The following is a 22,836-nucleotide window of genomic DNA, read 5'->3' on the forward strand; positions in this document are numbered from 1 at the left end:
GTTGGAGGCACAGTTTACAAACACTTCAGGCTCCTCGTCATGTCGCAGCTCTGCACTCCCTTGCAACTGGGGCTGGACTTCCAGTGCCAACTTAAGAGCATTACATTGGAGTTCGATGGGCCTCATTCCCCCCCCTTCACTTGTAAAGAACAGTTCCTAGAGGGCTCTCTGCGCATGACCTGTGGGCTGTCAACCCTCAAGTCATCTCTTCACTGCTGTTCGCGAACCTCATCCCGACTCCAAGCTAGTGGCCACCAGGAGTAGGCAATACTGTGCCTCAGACAGAGCATTCATCACATCAGATGTGCAGCGTTTATTGGGCAAAAGCATCATTGGGGCTAGCACTAGTTCCTGGAGAACCCAGGTGGACGTAGAAAAGAAAAGGGTGAAGAACAGGATGGTCATAGACTACAGCCAGACAATGCAGCTCAATGTGTACCCCCACCCCACATATCTGATATGGTTAACCAGATTTCACAAAATCGGGTATTCTCCATGATCAACCTCAAGTTGGCCTATCACCAGTTCCCAATCAGCCCAGAGGACCGCCAGTATACTGCATTCAAGGCAGATGGCCGTCTTTACCACTTCCTCCGGATCCCCTTCAGCATCACCAATGGGGTCTCCATTATCCAGTGGGAGATGGACTGCATGGTGGGCCACTATAAGCTGCAGGCCACTTTTCCATATCTTGACAATGTGACCATCTGTGGTCACGACCTGCAGGACCATGATGCAAACCTTCAAAAATTCCTCCGGTCCATGAAGCTCCTGAACTTTACTTATAACAAGAAAAAAAAGTGTGTTCCAGACAACCTGAAAGGTATTCTCAGCTGCTGGTTGAAAACAACATCATTGGTCCCAACCCTGACTGCATGAACCCTCTACTGGAGCTACCCCTTCCCCACACCCTCAGAGCTTGGGTTTCAACTCATACTACGCTCAATGGGTCCCAAACTAAGTGGACAAGGCTCGCCCATTGGTTAAACCCACCTTTTCCCCTGTGGGCAGAGGACCACGTAGCCTTCAGCTGTATCAAGGACGACATCGCCAAGATGGCAATGCTTGCAATAGATGAGTCCACACCTTTCCAGGTGGATAGTGATGCATCTGACTTTGCTCTGGCTGCCACAGTCAACCAACTGGGAAGACCATCACCTTTTTCTCACACACCCTCCAAGGCCCTGAAATCTGCCACCCCTCAATCGAAAAGTATGCCCAGGCCATCATGGAGACGGTATGACACTAGAGGCACTAACTCACTGGCAAACGCTTCACCCTCCTCACGGACCAGCAGGCAGTCACCTTCATGTTCAACAGCAGGCAAAGGGGCAAAATCAAGAATGATAAAATCCTGAGGTGGAGAGTTGAACTGTCCACCTATAACAATGAAATCCTGCAAACTTAACGAGCCCCCAGAAGCCCTCTCCTATAGGACTTGTGCCAGTATCCAAATGGAGAGATTTCAAACCCTCCACAACAACCTCTGCCACCCTGGAGTGACCAGGTTCTCCCTCTTCATTAACCTACCGTATTTCATTGAGGAAGTCAGAACAATTACCAAAAACTGCCAGGTATGAGCCAAATGCAAACTGCACTTCTACTTTCTGGACAAGGCGCACTTATTCAAAACTACTTAGCCCTTCGAGTACCTGAGCATTGACTTCAAGGGGCCTCTCCCTTCCTCATTTCAAAATATATTCTTCCTCACCATAGTCAATGAGTATTCTTGCTTCCCTTTCGCCAGTTCCTGCCCAGACATGACCACGGCTGCAGTCATCAAGGCCCTTTGCAATATCTTCATGCTCTTTGGGTACCCCTGCTTCATTCACAACAACCAGGGGACCTTATTCATGAGCGACGAGCTGTGGCAGTTCCTGCTGGCCAGGGGCCACTAGTTACAATCCCAGTGGGAATGGGTAGGTGGAAAGGGAGAATGCCACGATCTGAAAAACCATCCTCTCAGATCAGAGGTCATGGGGCTTCCCTGTCACCCACTGGTAAGTGGGCCTCCCAGACGCACTCCACTCCGTATGATCGCTCGTGTACGGCCACTAACAATACACCTCATGAATGTATGTTTGCCTTCCCTAGGAAATCTACATCAGGGACTACACTGTCTGCCTGGCTGACCTCCATGGGAACAGTCCTGCTTTGGAAGCACACCAGGCAATCTAAGACTGACCCACTGGTCAAGATGGTCCACCTCCTCCATGCAAATCCCCAGTAGCCTACGTAGCCTTCCCCGATGGGTGTGAGGACACGGTCTCCATCTGGGATTTGGCACCATTGGGTGTCCCCCGACCACGATCGACCACCAACAGACACTCTTTCTTCCCCTCCCCCCACCCAGCCCCCACTGCCATCTTGGGGTACCTGAACCTGCTGCTCTCCACACTCCACTCCCAGCAACTGTTGTCACCCATGATGCACTAGCACCACATACCACCTTCCCTTCCCCTGTCCCTTCCCCCTGGTAAACTAACCAGTGATAATAGACCAGCCACCACCACGGTGGTGCCCCAACCATTACCATGTCGTTTGCTGCAGCAGAGGAGAACCCCTAATGGACTTGACCTATAAAATATGTATTTGTGTATATATTTGCTTCATTTTTTTTCTTCACCCTGCAGGACTCTTCTTAAAAAGGAGGGGTAAACCATTTATACTGTTATTGGCTACTGCCGGCTGGACATGCCTCCTGAGACCAATCCTACCCATTACTCCTTTGCATGCTCCCCACCCTTTCTGCCAAGATCAGTCTATATATAGTCAATAAAAGCCTATCAGTTTCACAACCTCAGTCTTTTGTGGTAATTGATGGTGCATCAATTTACATGTACCTTTTGTGTCGATGCTCTGTCCATTGTAGGCTTTGAGCAGTACAGGATTTGCATAGATTTATGGCTTTATCTTCATTACCCTGACATTGCACTCACAGATCAAATCAACCTTTACCCCTGTGTCCCCCTTGAAAGGAATATTAATACCATTTGTATGCATTGACACAGTCCACTTAGCCTGTTTGACACTGTTCACTTCGGGCACCATCAAGCCCACAAAAAGTGTATCACTGAGAGCAATTTCTTCTATAGTATGTACACTTATATTTCTGTCTTGTTTCCCATTGGAAAAACATTGCTCTACATAGTGACTATACTCTTATTACAGACTTTCCTATAAGATGGACATTGCTTGTTGCATGTTTAGTGTCACATCGTTTACAGTTGAATGTCTCTCCATCTTTTTGTTGTTTCCTGTATCTCATTTTGTTTGTATGTCTAGTCACTTTGACTACTACTATGCCTTTATTTTCACTGGTTTTTACACTATCATTGAACTTTTTTGCATGCTGCAGTGCTAATTCTTCACAGTTCCAGCTAAGGTAAGCTATGTCTCTCGCAGCAACCTCTCTTTCACTTTCTTATTATTAATTCTCATTGATTACAGATCATTGAATCTTGCAGTGATCCAAAATTGCATGTTCTTGCTTTTTAATTTTAAGTTGTTAAAAAAAGTATCAAACCTGTGTGCACAAGGAAACACGTACCTCTCAAAGATTTCATTTTTCTTTGGGGAACAATGCTCATCAAACATCTCGTTAACCTTGTCAAATTTGCTCTGGTCTTATGCCTCGACAAAAAGAAATGTGTTGAAAACCTCACAGTAAGTTGCATGGCAATCTTCCATGCATCAGGCTTGCTATCGATTTCAATCGCTTGCAGGTACCACATAAATCTTTGTTTAAACATCCTGCACTCAAGGTTGACACTTCCAGTCCATTTTACAACATCAGGAATTTTTAAACTCACCGTTTTTTCTCTGCTGATTTTGACTGTCACTCACTATGTACACTGTGGTGTTTATTTCACTCCTGGCTGTTTCTTCCACTCCTGGTATCATGTGATGTTTCTTTTATTACAATAAAGAAACTTGGGTTCTTTTTAAACAGCTAGATTTATTAACTAAGCCAACAGCACCAAGAACAGAGCACACACAGACAAGACCTCATGTGGAGGCATCTATCTTGAATCTGCCTCAGACAGCATTCCCTGGATGTCACACACTCCGACTCCTCCTAGTGCCAGCACTTTATCACTACATTTGGCAGTAATGTTATGAGCCCAAAGGACCCCACAATCCAGCAGCAAAAGATTCACCAAGACAAATGGTTACTTAAACAAAAGATGTTTTTAATTATCTTAAACAGAATCAAACTTTAACTTTACTAACCTAACTTAACCCCCTTCAAATTCTAAGTGCATGTGTATGTAATGTGTGTATAAATTTAAGAAAAGTTATTTGGTTCATAGTTCAATCTCACTTCTCATTCTTCCAAGTTCACTGGTTGCAGGCAATTCTTATACTGTGCACAGAATTTAACATGTATAAAGTTCACCAGGCTTTGGTGCTCGAAAGGTAAATGGTTACCGCTCAGGAAGGTTCTTGTAGGTTTGCAGAGAGAGATGTGTTGTTCCAGGATTTCCACATCTGAGCTACCATTAGTCTCCTCAATGTCTTAGTGATGAAACTTGCCCCATCAGGGTTCTCCAGATGATAACCTCTTTCTTTCAGGCTACTACAGAGTTTCTTTCTGTTCCACTTATTCCAAGAGAAACATCAGACAGATAGCACTTCCAGCCATCCGCCACTCTGGAGCATCTGTTTCAGTTCCAACAAGCTTCTCCTGGCTTGTTACAGCTTTCTGTGTCACACAGTCCAAGACTCCCTTTTCTCTCTCTCTCTCTCTCTCTCTCTCTCTCTGAGACTTCAAACTGCCAGGCAACTTGTCCTTTCTCACTCGCAAACCCATGACCTTCTCCAGCAAACAATAGTTCTTAAACAATAACCTCTCAGTGACCTTTCTGTGAAGAGGTATTAGGAGACAGCCTGTCTCTTGTTGTTGCTTTAAAGACAAAAGTCCATTCATTCACAAGTAATTAACAGCTACTTGTGAAATCTCCACAGCATTCTTCATAACTTCTGTAAAGTCACTGTGAATAAGAAATCTCCAGTATTTCAAATAAGATCTGTTTTAAAGTGTGTATGTATGTAACCTTCTCTAATTTTACCAATTTATCTCCCAAAAACATTCCCAAATATTCCATCATAGTGAATAATCTTGTGGAGTTTTGTGAACCTCCTTATGTTGGAGTATATCCTCCTAAGCCATTGCAGTTCTGCATGAAAGTGTCTGAATACTGGTGGAAGGCTGCTGCAGCAAGCATAAATTCCTTTTCTTTTCCTGCCATCTAATTTTCTCCATTGCTTGGGATTTTCTCTGACCTGATGGTGATTTTTAAAAAGTTTGGAATATGAAATGAAACTTTGTCTTGCTTCCCCTCGGGGTCACCAGAATGTTGAATTGGTACGAGCATTTTCTTTTTAACATTATCTGTTTCAAGAAGAACACTTTCCTGTTTCTCCCGTGAATATTTGCGTTGTTAAGGACCTTGGGCAATTTTATTTTTGACTGAGAACAGGACTAAACCTACTGTGGGGGATTTGACAGCTACTAGGTGCTGTGGTAGTGCTGGGCTAGTACTAGGGAACTTTGACAACATGCGCTGGAAGTCCGTGGGCTCGCAGGAGAGTAAGTCTGCAGCTGTTAACCCCTCTCCACCAATGGGGAGAGCTGGGGGCATGAACCAGGCAGTTTAAAAAGCCCAGCCCACTGGTTTTGAAGAGGATAGTCAGTGAATTGGACTGCAAGCAGTCAGACTGTGCTTGCTCACCTGACAGCTTCAGCAAGCCACACGCTGAGTTGCTTTGTTCATGGGTGCTAGCACTGCCATCTGGAGCTTTATGTCAGTGTGCTCACCCAGTAGTTTCATTGGGAAAAGGAAGACTGAGCTACTTTGTCCACAGGTGTCAGCATTGTTGACTGGACAGCAGTTTGGGAAACTCTACCCAGTGTGTGGGTGGGACTGACCAGTGTCTTTCTTGTCCCCTTTCAAGAGGAGGATTTGATGTGACAGAAGTCACAGGACCACACAAGCCAGGGTGTCAAAAGGAGAGGACTTGTGTGACAGAAGGTCACTTGTTAACCCTAAAGAGGGTTTCAGAAAGACTCGCATTTCAGAAGGTCACTTGTTAACTCTAAAGAGTGAACCTCATATGGTGACCAGGAGGTTACTGTGAAATTCCCAGGTGAAGAAAGTAAAGGTGGTTGTTGTCACTTTCGAAACTCAAGCCAGTCTTGTGTTCCTGACAAAGTTGAAAGTCCACATGGACCACAGTCATCTGGACACAGCCTCAAACTAAAAGACCAGTGGGCAAGGAAACAAATAATTCCAAGCCTGGAGACCAGATCCGTGAGCTGCTCCTTCTTGACTGACTTGATGTGACTGACGTGGGGGATTTTGTTTTGGGAATTTTGATGATTTTCGGGGCATTTCAGCTTGGACTGTAATAATCTGGGGGTTCTTTCCACATACACCATAAAATAATCTGTTGTTCGTATAGAGTTGCCATTAAGGCTGGTGTTCGGATGTTAAGTTTATCGGGTTGATTCTATTATTGTTAGTTTGTTGATAAATTTTGTGTGAAACCAATTCGTTTATGTGCTTTTCAATTGCTGCTGCGGAGCGTAACGGCATGGTTTATATTTCTATCCACCAAAATCGACAAATGTATCCACTTGCAAGGACCTTTGAAATGAATGTGGTCATGATTTCCACTGCTAAATATACATTTTTGCTTTTGTGGCAATAATGAGATGGAAAGGATAAGCCTGGGAATGGGAACATAATGGGTCAAACTTTTTCCAAGGAGTTCAAAATACAAGAGCAGGATTTTGAATTGAGGCTGGAGATGGGCATACATGAAACATTTTTTCAAATTCGTCACGCTGTTTAGTATATCTGGGAATTCTGATGTGAACCCCAACGTAGATTTCCTCGGAAATGCAAACATTAGTTTGTGACGAGTTGCATTGGTCACAGTGCAGAGAAGCGATCTTAATGGAGTGGAGCGTGGTGGGCAGAACCTCTTGTCAGCGTGAGACTGGAAGGCCTTTAGACCGGAGAGCTAATTTCACAGCTTTCCAAACCATTGTATTCTCTTTTTCAACTTGTCCGTTCCCTTGGGGTTTGTAGCTAATCGTCCTGCTTGAATCAATGCCTCTTATGAGCAGGTATTGGTGTAGCTCTTCACTCATAAATGATGAGCCCCAGTCGCTATGATACCAGAACATGGTGAAAATGGAGTGCAGAGCTCTGATGACTGTAGTAATGGTGGTTGTGTCTGGGCAGGGGATGAGAAATGGAAAACGCGAGTACTCATCAATAACATTAAGAAAGTATATGTTTCCATTGGTGGAAGGAAGGGGCCCCTTGAAATCGATGCTGAGTCATTCGAAGGGGCAGGAAGCTTTTATCAGGGGCGCTTTGTCAGGGCGGTAGAAGTGCGGTTTGCACTCAGCGCAGACCTGGCATGACCTGGTCATTTCCCTGATACCTTCGATAGAGAAGGGCAGGTTGTGTGCCTTGACGAAGTGGGCCATGCGGGTGATGCCCTGGTGGCAGAGCTTGTTGTGGATTGACTGCAACGTGCTGATGTGTGCAGCAGCACAGCTTCCTCGGGATAGAGCATCAGGAGGCTCATTGAATGGACCTGGCCTGTACACTATCTCATAGTTATAGGTGGAGAGTTCGATCCTCCACCTCCCGATCTTGTCATTCTTTATTTTACCCCTTTTTGTGTTATTGAACATGAATACTACAGATCGCTGATCAGTGTAAATTTCCTGCTGGCCAGGTAGTGCCTCCAGTGTCTGATGGCCTCCATGATGGCCTCCACAAGGCTTGAGCCTTTTTCTTCACTGAAGGCTTTTGGAGCTCGTGGTCTTGTAGGGTGCAAGAAAAGAAAGCTACTGGCCTGCCCATCTGGTTAAGGGGTGCAGCCAGAACTATGTCGGAGGCATTTCTCTCCACCTGGAATGGCGCGTCTTTGTCCATTGCATTCATGGTGGCCATTGCAATATAGCTCTTGACATAGCTAAAAGCCACCTGGGCTTCGGCCGATAATGGGAAGGAGGTGGATTTTAAAAGCGGGTGGACCTTGTCAGTGTAATGAAGTACCTACTGGGCGTAGTATGAGAAGAATCCTAGGCACCTCCTTAAAGCTTTCATGGTCCTTGGGATTGGGAGGTCTAAGAGGGGGCGCATTTACTCGGGCTCTGGGTCATTGCTGCCACTCTCCACCACGTAACCCCAGATAGCTGGACAATTAGTCCAGAACACACACTGACATTGTATGTGAGATTCAGGTATTTGGCTATGTGGAGAAACTTCTGAAGATTGGTGTCGTGGTCCTCCAGGTTCTGTCCGTAAATGGTGATGTTGTCGAAATAGGGGAAGATAGCACTTAACTCATATTTATTTGCCATTTCATCCATCTGTCTCTGGAAGACCAAGACCCCGTTCGTAATACCAAAATGGACCCTCAGAAACTGATAAAGCCATCCATCTGCCTTGAATGCTATGTAGGGATGGTTCTCGGATTGGATCGGTGGCTGTGCAGTTTTCAAGTCAACAGTCGAATAGGCCCGGTACTGCGCAATTTCATTCACCATGTCAGAGATTCAGGGGAGGGGGTATGTGTCCAGGAGTGTCAAGCGATTAATAGTTTGGCTATAGTCCATCACTAGCATGGGCTTTTCTCTCCCCAACCCCACCCACAACCCTCTCATAACTACCACCAGGGCTCTCCACGTGCTGTTGTTAGATTCAATGATTTTTTTTTCTATAAGCATATGCTGTGTTTCAGCTCTAATAAATTCTCGGTCCCCTGCACTGTATCGCCTGCTCTTTGTGGCTATTGGCTTACGTTCGGGGGTTATGTTCTGAAACAAGGGAGAGACCACAAGTACTGTCTGGCTTTTGGGACCTTCCGTTTTGCACCGTGGTTGGGGGGGAGTGGGCCTGAATACTCCATGGTCATGCTTTTAAGGTGACACAGGAAGTCTTAGCCCAGCAACACAGAAGCACACAAATCCTTCAATACATACAATCGGAACTTACAAAATTCCACCCCCCCCCCCCCACCTTTACAGTTAAGTGTACTGTACAATACCTCTGAATAGCTGCCAAATACAATTGCGAAGCTAGATAAATGCAGTAGTGTAGCGTGACTGAGAGCACTCAAGACCAAAGTGAGTACAACACGCTTTTATTCAGTAAGAATAACATACATGGTCTTTGGACTGAACTGGGGTTCTGGTGGGGATCCAGGGTTTATATCAGGATTATATGGGGCCAGAGTCAAGGGAGGAGCCAGTCCTTAGAAAATCACAAAAGCAGTGAATTCCCAGTTCACTACATTCACCCTTTCCTTCAGAATGAGGCCTGCAGGTGAAACATAGAATAGTCAAAAAATATTACAATATTTACAAATTCAACTTGTCAGGAGGTCTGGAGATGCGGGCAGATCGCCGTAGTGTAGGTGGGTACTGGACTTCCCGATCCTCCTGTAGTTCCGAGACCTTGGGCCATGGGTGATCTGGCTCTGGTTGATGGGTAGCTGGAGCCACTTGGTGAGACATCTCACCTGAGGCCTTTGGTATTCCCCAGGGAACCTTGAGTAGGTCCTGACTCCCTTGGGGTGGTGGACCCTCAGTTCTGGTGGGTGCCAGGTCTCTGATCCAGACAGCGTCCTCCCTGCCATCTGGGTATGCCATCTAGGTGTAAGTGGGATTGGCATGGAGTAGGTGCACCTTCTCAACCAGGGGGTCAGTTTTGCTCCTCATGTGCTTTCAAAGCAGCACTGGTCCTGGTGCTGTAAGCCAAGCCGGAAGGGTGGTCCCTGACATTGACTTTCTCTCAAATGAAAACATTTCATGTGGAGTCGCATTGGTCACAGTGCAGAGTAGCAACCTAATGGAGTGGAGCACCATGGTTAGGACATCCTGCCAACGTGAGTCTGGAAATCCTTTGGACCGGAGAGCCAATTTTACAGCCTTTCAAACCATAGTGTTTTCTTTATCAACCTGTTCATTCCCTTGGATTTCTAGCTGGTAATCCTGCTGGATACAATGCCCTTTACCAGTAGGAACTGACATAGCTCCTCATTCATAAATGATGAGCCCTGGTCACTATGGTTATAGCCAGGATACCCGAACAGGGTGAAAATGGAGTGTAGGGCCTTAAGGACGGACAGCGTGGACATATCTGGGCAGGGAATTGCAAATGGGAAACGAGAGTACTCGTCAATGACTGTGAAAAGATGCACGTTCCTGTTTGTGGAGGGGAGGGGTCCTTTGAAATCAACACTGAGCCGTTCAGAAGGCCGGGATGCCTTTATTAGGTGTGTCTTGCTGGGCGGTAGAAGTGCAGATCTGGCAGGACCTGGTCATTTCCCTGACATCCTCAATTGAGTAGGGTAAATTGCATGGCTTGACAAAATGAACCATTCGAGTGATGCCTGGGTTGCAGAGCTCATTGTGCAGTGACCACAACTGGCCGTTGTGTGCAGAGGCAAGTTTTCTTTGGACAGGGCATCTGGAGGCTCATGGAGGGAACCAGGTCGGTAGACTATATTGTAGTTGTAGATGGAGAGTCCGATCTTCCACAGCGATTTTATCATTTTTAAATTTAACCATGTTTTGTATCGTTGAATATAAATGCCACTGATTGCTGGTCTGTGGGATGTGTGAATTTCCTGCCCACAGGGTAGTGCCTCCAGTGCCTGATGGCCTCCATAGTGGCTTAGGCCTCTTTCTCCACTGATGGATTCTGAAACTCGTGGCCTTGTAGGATCCTGGAAAAAAATGCAATCGGCCAATCCACCTGATAAGAGTCACAGCCAGGACTATGTCTGAGCTGTCACTTTCCACCTGGAAAGGTATATTCTCGTCCACCACATGCATTGTGGCCTTCACAATGTGGCTTCAAACGTAGTTGAAAGCAGTTTGAGCTTCAGCTATCTGTGGGAAGGAAGTGGTTTTTAAGAGGGGACGAACCTTGTCTGTATATTGAGGGACCCTCAAGGCGTAATATGAGAAGAAACCCAGGCACCTCCTCAAAGCTTTCATGGTCCTCAACATTGGGAATTCTAACAGGAGGCGCATCCTATCGGAGTCTGGGTCGATGATGCTATTCTCCACCACGTAGCCCAAGATGGCTAAGTGTTTAGCCCTGATCACACACTTGTGTTGTAAGTGAAATTCCAGGCCTTAGCTGTGTGGAGGAAATTCTGGAGATTGGTATCATGGTCCTCCAGAGAGTGATCACAAATGATAACATTGGTGAGGTAGGGGAAGGTGACCTTCAACTTAAATTTGTCCACCATTTGGTCCATTTGTCTCTGTAAAATTGAGTCCCCATTTGTGATACCGAAGGGGAACCCTCCAGAACTGATAGTCTCCTGTTAGCCTCAAAAGCTGTGTAGGGACAGTCCTCTAAATGGATTGGCAACTGGTGGTAAGCAGCTTTAAGGTCAATGATCGAATAAACTTTATAGAGTGCAATTTCGTTCACCATGTCTGAAATACGAGGGAGGGGGTATGCGTCTAGGAGAGTAAAACGATTAATAGTTTGGCTATAGTCAATTACTAGCCTGGACTACCCCCTTTTTCCACAACCACCTGCACTCCATGGGCTAGTACTGTGCTTGATAATGTTCTCATTGAGCAGTCACTGTGTCTTAGCCTTGATGAATGCCTGGTCCTCTGCACTATAGCACCTGCCTTTTGTAGCAATTAGTCTGCAATTGTTGCTCAGATCCAGGAACAGAGAGGAGGATCTATATTCAGTGTGGAGAGACAGCAAATGGCATCAGAGTTTTGGGACCTTCCATTCCAAACGTTAATGGGAGGAAGAGGACCAGAATACTACAGGGTCACGTTTTTAAAGTGACACAAGAAGTCAAGACCCAACAAAACCAGCACACACAAATTCTCAAGTACATACACTCTGAACTTACAGAATTTCCCCTCTGGCAAAGATAAATGGACTATACTGTGGCGGTGTGAGTAGTGGAAGAAACACAGCCACCACGTTGAGGGTTGTTACTGACTTTTTATTCAAATTCAGCACGCCCCTTTAAGGGCAGCATGAGCTCAGTCACTTGGTGCATTGTGATATCATAATCACTGCCCAGGGTGCACGCTGGAAGAAATGCTGGAGTCAGAGAGAAACCTCTGACGATGCCATTTCCCCATGGCTGCCCTGCCACGTGGTGATACAAGCGGGGCGGGTTCGCCATGAGGACGTGTGCCACCACACAACCCCCCCCCCAGAACCGGCTACGTCATGTTGCTTTGACGGCTGTCCCGGGCGCTTGGGCGCAGCTGTCTGCACCGGCTGTGATAAGTTCAGATGGGCCGCCTTCAGGCAGTCCACCGTAAAATGTTCCTCTCTCCCCCCCACCCCCCCAGCGTCCAGGGTGAAGGTTCTGCTGGACCGGTGCAAGACTTTGTATGGCCCCTCATATGGCTGCTGTAGTAGTGCACCTTGTGGTCCCCTCCACATGAAAATGAACTGGGCCAAGTCGAGCTCTTTGGGGAGATGAAACGGCCTGGTGCCAGGGGTGGGGAGCTTCGGGGGCCATTTGCCTGCATAGGTCCGCCAGCAGGTTTTTGTCGGTGGCCGTGGTGTCAAGGGTCTGGGCCGAAAAACTCACCCGGCAGGGAAAGCGGTGCACCACAGACCATCTCTGCTGCTGAAGCCTGCAGGTCCTCCTTGGGTGCCATCCTAATCCCGAGGAGGACCCAGGGTACTTTGTCTGCCCAGTTTGGTCCGGAGAGCCTGGCCATAAGTAATGGCTGCAGGTGCCTGTGGAACCTCTCCACCAACCCGTTGGACTGTGGGTGGTATGCTATGGTGTGGTGGAGCTTGACCCCCAGGAGCTTCGCCATCTGAGTCCATAGGGCAGATGTGAACTGCGCCCCTTTGTCGCTAGTGATGAGTGCCGGGACTCCGAAACGGGCAATCCTTTGGCTGACCTGATCCTGGCGCATATCTCCGCAGAGGCCTCCTTAATCAGGACGGCCTCTGGCCACCTTGTGGTCTGATCCACCACCGTGAGGAGGTAACAAGCCTCCTTGGACACCGGCAGAGGCCCAACGACATCAACGTGGATGTGTCAGAATCTGCAAACCGCCGGGTTGAAGTTCTGGATAGGGGCTTGCGTGTGTCGCTGGATCTTGGAGGTCTGGCACCTGGTATAGTTCCTGGCCAGTTCTGCCACCACCTCCTTCAGCCTGTGCTACACAAAACGCTCCACGACCATCCACACGGTTGTCTTTGCTGCTAGGTGAGCGAGGTCGTGGATCAGACTGAAGGCTTTCACCCACCAGACCGGCGGGGCCACCGGGCGCGACGTACCTGTTGAGACGTCGCAGAGCAATGTGTCCAGGCTGCTGTGCACCCAGACATCCTTGAGTTTGAGGCCCAAGATGGTGGTCTGCAAGGCCTGTGTCTCCTCATCGTTCCTCTGTTCCTGAGCCAGTTGCTCGTAATCCAGGCCGGGTGCGAGAGGGTTGATGACTTTACGGGAGAGCGCATCCGCCACTACATTGTCCTTGCCGGCCCTGTGTCAGATGTCGGACATGAACTCAGACACATACAAGAGGTGGTGCTGCTGTCTGGCGGACCACGGATCCTTGGCCATTGCCAGTGCTTGAGTGAGGGGTTTGTGATCCGTGAGGGCTGTGAACGGCCTGCCCTCGAGGAAGTAGCGGAAATGGCGGTTGGCCAAATACAGCGCCAGGAGTTCCCAGTCGAAGGCACTGTATTTGAGCTCTGGCGGGCGCAGCTGCTTGCTGAAAAAGGCCAGAGGGGGGCCATTGTCCATCGAGCCACTGTTCCAGAATCCCACCACCACCACTACCGTAGCTGGGTCATCCACGGAGAGCACTGTGTGTGTGGCCGCAGGTGCACCAGCAGTGTAGCGCTGGCTAGAGCCTCCTTTGTCACGATGAAACCCCTGTCCGCCTCCTCTGACCACGGTAAAGTCTTTTCTTTGGTGGCCATGAGCGCGAACAATAAGTGCATGGTGCACGCAGCTCCGGGGATGAAACGATGGTAAAAGTTCACCATTCCCATGAACTCTTGAAGACCTTTCAGGGTGGAGGGTTTGGTGAATTGTTGAACAGCCGCTACCTTCTCCGGCGCTGTCGTAGCGCCAGCCTCCAAAATGGTGTGTCCCGGGAACTGGAGCGACTCCTTGCCGAACTGGCATTTGTCCGTGTTGACCATGAGGCCAAAGTCCGCCAGCTGAGCAAAGAGTGTGCGGAGGTGGACTTTGTGTTCGTCACAGTTGCGACTGGCAATGAGAATATCGTCCAGCTCTTTTCCAACCGCGTCCATGAGGCGGTATGTTTGGGCCGCGTTCTTTAGATTGAAGGGCATACGTGGGAACTCGAAGAGGCCGAAAGGGGTGATAATAGCCGTCTTACCCACGTCATCTGGATGCACCAGGATCTGATGGTATCCCCGCACGAGGTCTACTTTGGAGAAGACCCGTGCGCTGTGGAGGTTGGTGGAGAAGTCCTGTATGTGGGGCACCGGGTATCTGTCGGGGTTGGTTGCGTCGTTCAACTGACGGTAGTCCCCAAACGGTCTCCAGCCCCCGGACGATTTCGGGACCATATGGAGTGGGAGGCCGTGTGGTGATGTGGTGGAAGACCCCATGCTGGGACGGGGGGCGTTGAACCGTGGCTCTAAGATGGCAGGGAATTCGTGGAGGATCTCGTCGAACTCATCCCTGGCGGCGGTTACGGTGGCGATTTCAGACCTGCGGGCTTCTGCTGTGTCGAATCGGATGGAGTGGAATGTTCGGGCGTGGACCAGCCTTTTGCCCTTCATATCATACGCCGTGAGCTCTGAAGAAGTCGGCCCCTAACAGCGCAGTGCCCACGTAGTCTAGGACGAACCTCCAGTGGAACTTCACCTTCCTAATCTGGATCTGTGCCCTACGGGTGCCGTAGGTCCTGATGGTGGAGCCGTTAGTCACCCGCAGGGTTGGACCTCGAGATCGGATGTTAGTCTCTAATGCTGTGGGGGGAAGGACGCTGAACTCAGACCGTGTCCACCAGGAATCGGCGGCCGGTGGATCTGTCTGTCACATGAAGGAGGCTGTTTGTGTGGCCAGCCGTTCCAGCCATCAACGGCGGCTGGCTTGGTCATTTCTTTAAAACCTGCAGGGCTGGTGGCACTTACGGGCTTGTGCTCCCCAGCGCTGGTGGTAGAAACACCAGGTCGACTGGCCCTTCTCCTTGGTCTTGGCAGCGGCTTGCAGTCGGCTGGCTCCTGGTCGTGTCACCTGGTTGAGGGCTGCCTCGTTCTCACTCTTCGTGTGCCAGAGGGCATCTGCATGGGCTACTGCTCTCCTTGGGTTCGAGAAGTCTTCATCTGTGAGGAGCAGCTGGATGTCCTCCGGCATCTGTTCCAGGAATATCTGGCGGAAGAGAAAACAAGGCTTGTGGTCTTCCGCCAGGGCCAGCATTCTGTCCATCAGCGCTGACGGACTACGGTCCCCAAGCCCATCTAGATGAAGGAGCCTGGAAACCCGTTGCTGGGGAGTTAGCCCAAAAGTTCAGAGCAGCAGATCTTTGAGGGTGGTGTACTTGCCCGTAACCGGGGGGTGGTGGATGATGTCGTCCACCCTTGCTGCTGTATCTTGGTCCAGAGTGCTCACAACATGATAGAACATCGTGGCGTCTGAGGAGATGTTGCGGATTGAAGTTCTTGGTCGGTGGGTCCAAAAGGGGGGAAGCTTGATGGAGACAGCATTAACCTCTGCTGAATCCATGGTGTTTTGAGTCCAGAAAAATATCTGGGCTCGTCAGGGTCACCACTGTGGCGGTGTGAGTAGTGGAAGAAATACAGTCACCACGTTGAGGGTCGTTACCGACTGTTTTTATTCCAATTCAGCACACCCCTTTAAGGGCACCAGGAGCTCAGTCACCTGGTGCATTATGACATCATAGTCGTTGCCCAGGGCACGTGCTGGAAGGGATGCTGGAGTCAGAGAGGAAACCTCTGGCGACACCATTTCCCCATGGCTGTCCCACCACGTTACGATACATGCGGGGCCAGTTTGCCATGAGGATGTGTGCCACCTCAATTCAATGTTTTTGAATATTTACAGACTTCGTGTGGGATGCTAAACAAATATGATAATTAGAGGGATACAATTAAATATTGAGTTTTTGGACTGTCTCTGCGTCTATAAACCTCTCAGTCGAGCCAGAGTCAATTAAATACTTCAGTTGATGCCCATTAACCCACACCTTCATCATGGAATTGTTCAGTTGTTATGGTATCTCCTGGTCCAACATCATCACAGCCAGGACTCCAAAGACACCATTTTATTCCCCTCGCTGTAGTCGCTCCTCCCCCTCTTTTGGATCCTCGTGCAGGTAAGATGGCGGGGACCATAAGGCGCAGCAAGATGGCTGCCCTCATCCTCCTCCTCCCTCCGTCGTAGATGGCACCACTTTTGAAAATTGGCTGGATGGCGGAGGCCACATGGTGCAGCAAGATGGCTGCCCTCCCTCCTCCTCTGATGAAGATGGTGGCAGTTTTGAAATGCGGCAGGATGGCCGCTGGGGTTTCTCATATCACTCCTCCGCTGCGTGGCCTCACAGGAAGGCCATGGCATAAAACACTGACACTGAGAGGCCGTGGGTTTGGGTTTTGGGCACACCTCAGTCAGCCTGTTGGGGTTGCACACGCATTGGACCTCTCAGTGCTCCCCCTCGCCCTGCAGACCTTCACCCCCTGCCCCTTCTTACCTCAACCAGAGCAGATAGAGTCTTTAGCAGGATATTGAGTTCATGGGTGCTGCTGCCGACCACAGAAGAAGCATCCCTTAGTGCTGGAGTCCGCCACCATCAGGGCTGATGTAGTGTGTGGAGCCATTCCAGGGACCAGATCCTCCTGGAGGTTGCTGCCGCCTTCCAAGTTAGCAGCTCCCAATTGGGCCATCTCCAGTGACTGGGCCAGCATTACATTGTCAGACAGTACCACACTGCCTTGCTTTAGCAACTGCAGCCTTATGTACTCTCGGGCTATGCCGTCCTCATACTCATAGTTCCTCACGAGTCCTTGTAGGATGAGTCAAAACCTTCAATGGACTCACCAAGCCGCTGCTTCCGTTGCGAGAGCTGATGCTTCACTATGACCACATTCTGGGGCCTCATGTAATGAGCCTTCAGCTTTTCGACTGCTGCCGTGCAAGTTTTACAGTCCCTGGTGATCAGGAATCCTTTAGGCCCAAGGAAGGAGAGGAGTGCCAACCTCTTGAGCTCATCCGTTGAGTAGACCGTTTGTGTGCCCGACAAGTACATTTGGAAGCACTCCAGCCAGTATTCGAATTGCTCTGGGAACAGAGGGTCAATTAGGAGCACTGCTGACTTCAACAGGACTTCCATCCTTTATTTTACTGAATAAAGTTGTAGCGCAACTGAGAGCACTCAAGACCAGAGAGAGTACAACATGCTTTTAATCAGTAAGAATACCACACTTGGTCTTTAGACTGAAATGGGGTTTTGGCGAGGATCCAAGGTTTACATCGAGATAATGTGGGGGCGGAGTCAGGGGAGGAGCCAGTCCTTAGAACATCACACCTGTTCACTACAGGTAGTCCATTGTGTAAACCTTTAAGTTGTACTGCCGAGCAGTCGCAGAGTTTATAAAACTTTCAGTTGAGACATTGTCTATTAAGCAATCTGTCAGATGCCTGTTTACCCTCACCTCCATCGTCAAGTGGTTCAGCTGGTGGAGTTTTGCCTGGTCGAGGATAACTGATGCCAGCGCTTCAAAGGCTGCATTGCTTTCCCTGTCTACGTCGTTTTGATCCGAGGGCTGGGAAGATGGCGTCGACCATGAGAAATGGTGAGATGGCTGCCATTGCTTCACTTCGGGATTTCCCAATGCTTCAATTCCGATAGCGGTTCCTGCCACGAGGCACAGCAAGATGGCGATGATGAGCAGCATGGAGAGCCAGGGTCCTGCACTTCTGGGCCTTAGCATGGGGCATATGACGGTTCGGGGGTCGTGCACGCAGTCGCCTTCCTGGGGTTCTCCTTGGTTCGACAGACTTTCGTCCAGTGTCCCTTCTTACCGTATCCTGAACATACAGAATCTTTCACGGGGCATCTGGCGCAGGAGTGTTTGGCCTGTTCACAGAAATAGCATCCCTGGTTGCGTGCGCCCGCAGTAGTCAGTACCAGGGATGGCTGCACTCCGAGAAGGCGTTGCTTTCATTAGAGATGTCGTCCACTCCCAGTTGGGCCAGTTCAAGAGATTTTGCCAGATCGAGGTAAGGATCTTCTTCCCCAACTCTTAACAGTCGCTGCCTCACGTAACTCAATCTCACTCCTGCCACGAGTGTATCCTGGACTTGCTCATCTTTTCTCACCCGGTCTGAGACCACTTCGTAGTGGCACTTTCTCATCAGTGTCCATAGTTCCAGAACATAGTCGTCTAGTGATTCACCTGGTTGTTGCCAACGTTGAGAGAATGGGAGTCTCTCACCAGCACGTCATTCTGAGGCCTGTAGTGTGTCTTCAGGCTTTCGATGGCCATCTCATACATCATGCAGTCCCTGATAACTGCGTATTGGCCCTCAACTCAGGAGATGAGGGCCAATCTCTGGAGGCTGTCGGAGTGGAAGACTTCTAGGGTGGCCGTTAGATAAGACTGAAAGCCCTTCAACCAGTAGGTGAATTCTTCTGGGGACAGGGGATCGACCTAGAGCATGCCTGGCTTCAAAAGGGCTTCCATCTCGTTTCCAAAAGTAAGCTAATAAAATTGTTACATGATTAATGGTACTCGGAGACTTGTGTGGAGCACAAACATGCTTTTATTAGCTTGCAGTTAATAGCCGGTATCTACAATGTTCCAGGTAAATTGGAGGTAAGGCGGGAAAACTGTTTATATTGGGACCGATGGGGGCGGAGCCAAGAGAATGGGCCGGTCGTCAAGTCTACCCATAGACAGTGAATTCCAGTTCACTGCACACAGTTAAGTTATAATGATGTAATAGGAACACTTTCTGCAGACGAGACTGATAAAAATGACCATAAAGTGGTTATAAAGTGCAGTCGTGCATTTCTCAAAATACTTTCCAGCTCATTCAAGTAAAGAGCAGCACAGATACCACCACACTCAGACCTCGAAAACAAAAGACCTTGCACTAATAAAATGCCCAGAAAGGGGACTGTTGGAAGGGACTTCTGAATATCTAACAAGAATAGATATTTTAATCTGAAGGAAGGTTCTCACAGTGATAAATAGGGAAGATTTTTCAGCCCACTCCTTGCTGTGAACATAATATATGTAAACCTAGTTAATTTACTCTTGTTGCTTTCATAGTTGAGTCTTGCATGAGAGTCACTTGATTAAAAATCAGGAGGTTAACCTGACTTTTTTTCTCCAGCAGCTGGAAACCAGAGCTGATGGCCATCAAACAAAGATCAGACATTTTAGAGTAAAATTGTCTGTCACGTTTGTGATTAATATAATGTTAACCAAGGCTTATTAATGCTCTTTCTTGAATTATAAGTTTGGGGTTCAGTGCACTCTTTTGGACAAGACATTAAATTCTGACTGTTTTCTCAAATGGACACAAGATCAAATACAAACAGATCTTATCAAATCTAGTTGTATTTATTTTCTATTCAACATTTAGGTCACAAAATAAATTAATTGGTCATTATATTTTTGCTTATTATGGAAATCTTGTGCACACACCTTGACTATCACTATTTCTTTAAAATATTTTTATTGATTTTAACAAAAACCCTTTACATGAGATATATTATATATTAATGATAACAAATCAAATCGTAAATATGTCACATATCAATTGAAAATTAGAAGCATGACCATAATTATTACATTATTTTGTCAGGGCATCAAATTCTACAATTATAATATTTAAACCATTAAATCATAACTCATTATGTCGAAAAAATATTGAATACAAAAATTATACAAATAATGCACGTAAAATTCCCTTCTCTGATGTAATCATGTTTTTCTGTAATATGTTCCGTAATCTGTAGTTAAAACCACCACCCCTTTCCTAAATGATAAAATGGAAAAAAAAAACAAATTTTCCCTATTAATCTACCCTCTCCCTCAAACAAGGTTATCTGTATATATTGGAAATATGAATCGAATAACAGCTCCCAGACACCATACAGGAAATCCCTGAAGCATCCACACCATTTAAATCCTCAGATTATGATAATAATCCATGAATGGGCCCCACATCTTATCAAATTCAGACGGTGAATCTTTAATATATCTTTTTTTCCAAACTTAAAGAAGACATATCGTGTAACCATTGAATATGAGTGGGTGAAACATTGTCTTCCACTTTAGCAAAATTGCTAGTTTTGCTATCAATGAAACAAAAGCAAAGATTCTCTTCTGGATTTAGGACAGAGATATATAAACCAAATAAAGCAATCAAAGGACATGGTTCTAATTTGGTCTTAAGAGTCATTGATAAAAGTTTGGGAAATCTCTTTCCAAAAATGTTCTAAGTTTGGACACTGACTATCACAATTTCTATGCTGCAACAGCATTCACTCTTCTAAAGTAAAAGTACCATATGTCACCTGACGGGCTGAGTATTCCCAGCATTTAATGTTTCCTAACGTGTGGATTTTTATTTTGATTTACAATTTGAAAGTACTTACTTTGAACAAGGGTGGTGCAAACCCATAAAGGAAGAGTTATTCTGAAATATAGTTGCATAATTTTTACACGAGTACATGCATTATGCTGATCTGTGTTTTATTTCCCTTGATAGGCTGTGCTTAGACTGCATTGCTAAAAATTCTACAGTTTTACAGAACCATCTTCCATGGTTACCTCGTCAACTGTTGTCTCAAGTGGAGAAAAAGATCACTTTCTGGGTTTCAGCTAGACGCCAAGAAAAATGAAGACGTATTTTAAACAGTTTGATTTAAGGATATTTGCATACATCACATTTAATGATGGCATGTCAATATGATGGCAAATGTAATATTTGAAATTGCAAACCCAAATTGGGTTGAGATAAATGTGATTGTTAAGTTTTATTATATTTGTTTTGTAGACTGATTAACATCATAGGTATGTTACTTCATTTTATATAATCCTGGTCCATATTCTGAAATAAATTGTTTTGAGTATTAACACCAGCTGTAATGGAATTTTTCATTAATAAATATGGTAAAGCAAGTCATATCTTGCATATTATTGAGACAAATGAATATATTGGGTAAGTCCAAAGTGCCCAATTTTTACTTTTACTGCTTACTGGCTTTTCATACATTGTTGTTTACAAGTTAACTTGATTATTCTCACCACTATAAGACCACTTTATGTTGAATTTCAGGTAAATCACATTCCTTGATTGCTGGTGACTCCATGTGAACAGCAATATCATTCAGACCAATTGTTTTTATTCCTGATATGTTGTTATTAATAGTAATTAGACAGTATCATTTTATTATATATAGATTAACATTGTAAAGATGAGAAAGTACATAATGAATTATGGTATGTTTGGTATTTTATTCTAAACACTGGGTTTTGCGCATTCATATATTGTTCATGTTTACTTATATCAACAGAATGTTCGAAATACATTTTGAATCACTATTAAATATTAACTGCTTATTTAAAACTTTCAATTGCCTTGCTATTTTGCTCCAATTAAAGAACAATTTAGAGCAAGTTTTTTTTTACTGGGTTAATGTTAAAAGTTCTTGCCTCATTTATCACTTATGGAAAAATGTCTTAACATTGAGTAAAAATTATTTCATCAAGATGTTCAATTTGCTTTACTGATAAATGAGTTTTTTTTTTCCAGGCTATCAGTCTTTTTTGCATCTCTGAGGTTTCCTTCTCAGTGTATAGAGTTCATATAGTGTGAGCCTTATTAAATTTCCACAATTGCCATTTTCTCAGCAATGATTATAGAAATAAAAACAGAAGTGCTGTAAAGGTTGAATAGGTCAGGCAACATTTGCAGAGAGAAATGATGAACAAGAGTAGCACATGAACTTAGCAACTAAAACTGCTTATTTTATTTTGCTTCACTGAGCAAATTTGATGGTGACTTGGAGTGTGGATTATGTGGAGTTTGCTTGGACTCCCTGTGAACACAAGTTTCCCTTTGGGTGCTATGGTTTCCTCCAACACCCCAAAGATATGTGTGTACGTTTGAGGGTGGGAGGAAACTGAAGCACCCAGGTTTGTAGGTGACTGATAGAATCCAGAGGCAATTGATGAGAATAGGTGAATGAAATGTGTTAGGATGGCAAAAGTGTAACAATGGGTGGTTGATGGTCAATATTGAATCAGTGAATCAAATGGCTTGATTCCTTAATGTATCTCTACTTCTCAAGTAGTAACATTTCAGGTCAAAGACCCTTCACCCTGGCCTCAACCTCTTGCTGCTCTCATTGAGAAAGTACAAAAGCCTTGCATCCAGTACCTCTAGGTTCAAGAACAATTTTGTTCCAGCAGTTATCAAGCTCTTGAAACTCCCCCTTATTTATAAACTAGACCAGCACCACAAAAAGACCCGTCTGCAAAGTTGAAACTATTCTTGCACTATTATAAACTAATTATCTATTACATTTATTATCATTTTCCATGCATTAATTTCATATTACTGGAGTTTTTGTTTACAAGAACCCAATTGACCAAAGCAAGTCAAAAGGTCATTGCGTAAGTAGGTTAGTATGACAATAAGCATTATCAATATCAGAGTGTCTTAATTTTTAAAATTTTCATATATTGGTGGTTCTATGCAAATAGTTATTTTGATTTATTGATGTGATTATTCCCACCCCTTACTAACTGACAGTAACTAATTGAAGATCAG

The 22,836-nt window shown here is 46.2% G+C and overlaps 1 protein-coding gene across 11 annotated transcripts in view; it reads left to right on the top strand.

Moving 5' to 3' along the window:
* The window catches only part of LOC138753421 (kelch domain-containing protein 1), a 121,277-nt gene extending 99,647 nt beyond the window's left edge, over window positions 1-21,630 (top strand). For 10 of the 11 annotated variants that reach the window (XM_069916387.1, XM_069916384.1, XM_069916392.1 and 7 more), the window contains one exon: window positions 20,770-21,630. In XM_069916387.1, coding sequence (XP_069772488.1) covers window positions 20,770-20,902 — 133 coding nt within the window. In that variant the 3' untranslated portion in view covers window positions 20,903-21,630. The remainder of the gene's footprint in view (window positions 1-20,769) is intronic. The other variant, XM_069916393.1, reaches the window with a different exon arrangement.
* The last annotated feature ends 1,206 nt before the right edge of the window (window positions 21,631-22,836 follow it).

The sequence above is a fragment of the Narcine bancroftii genome, chromosome 2 (assembly GCF_036971445.1).
Source record: "Narcine bancroftii isolate sNarBan1 chromosome 2, sNarBan1.hap1, whole genome shotgun sequence".
In the NCBI taxonomy this organism is placed as follows: Eukaryota; Metazoa; Chordata; class Chondrichthyes; order Torpediniformes; family Narcinidae; genus Narcine; species Narcine bancroftii.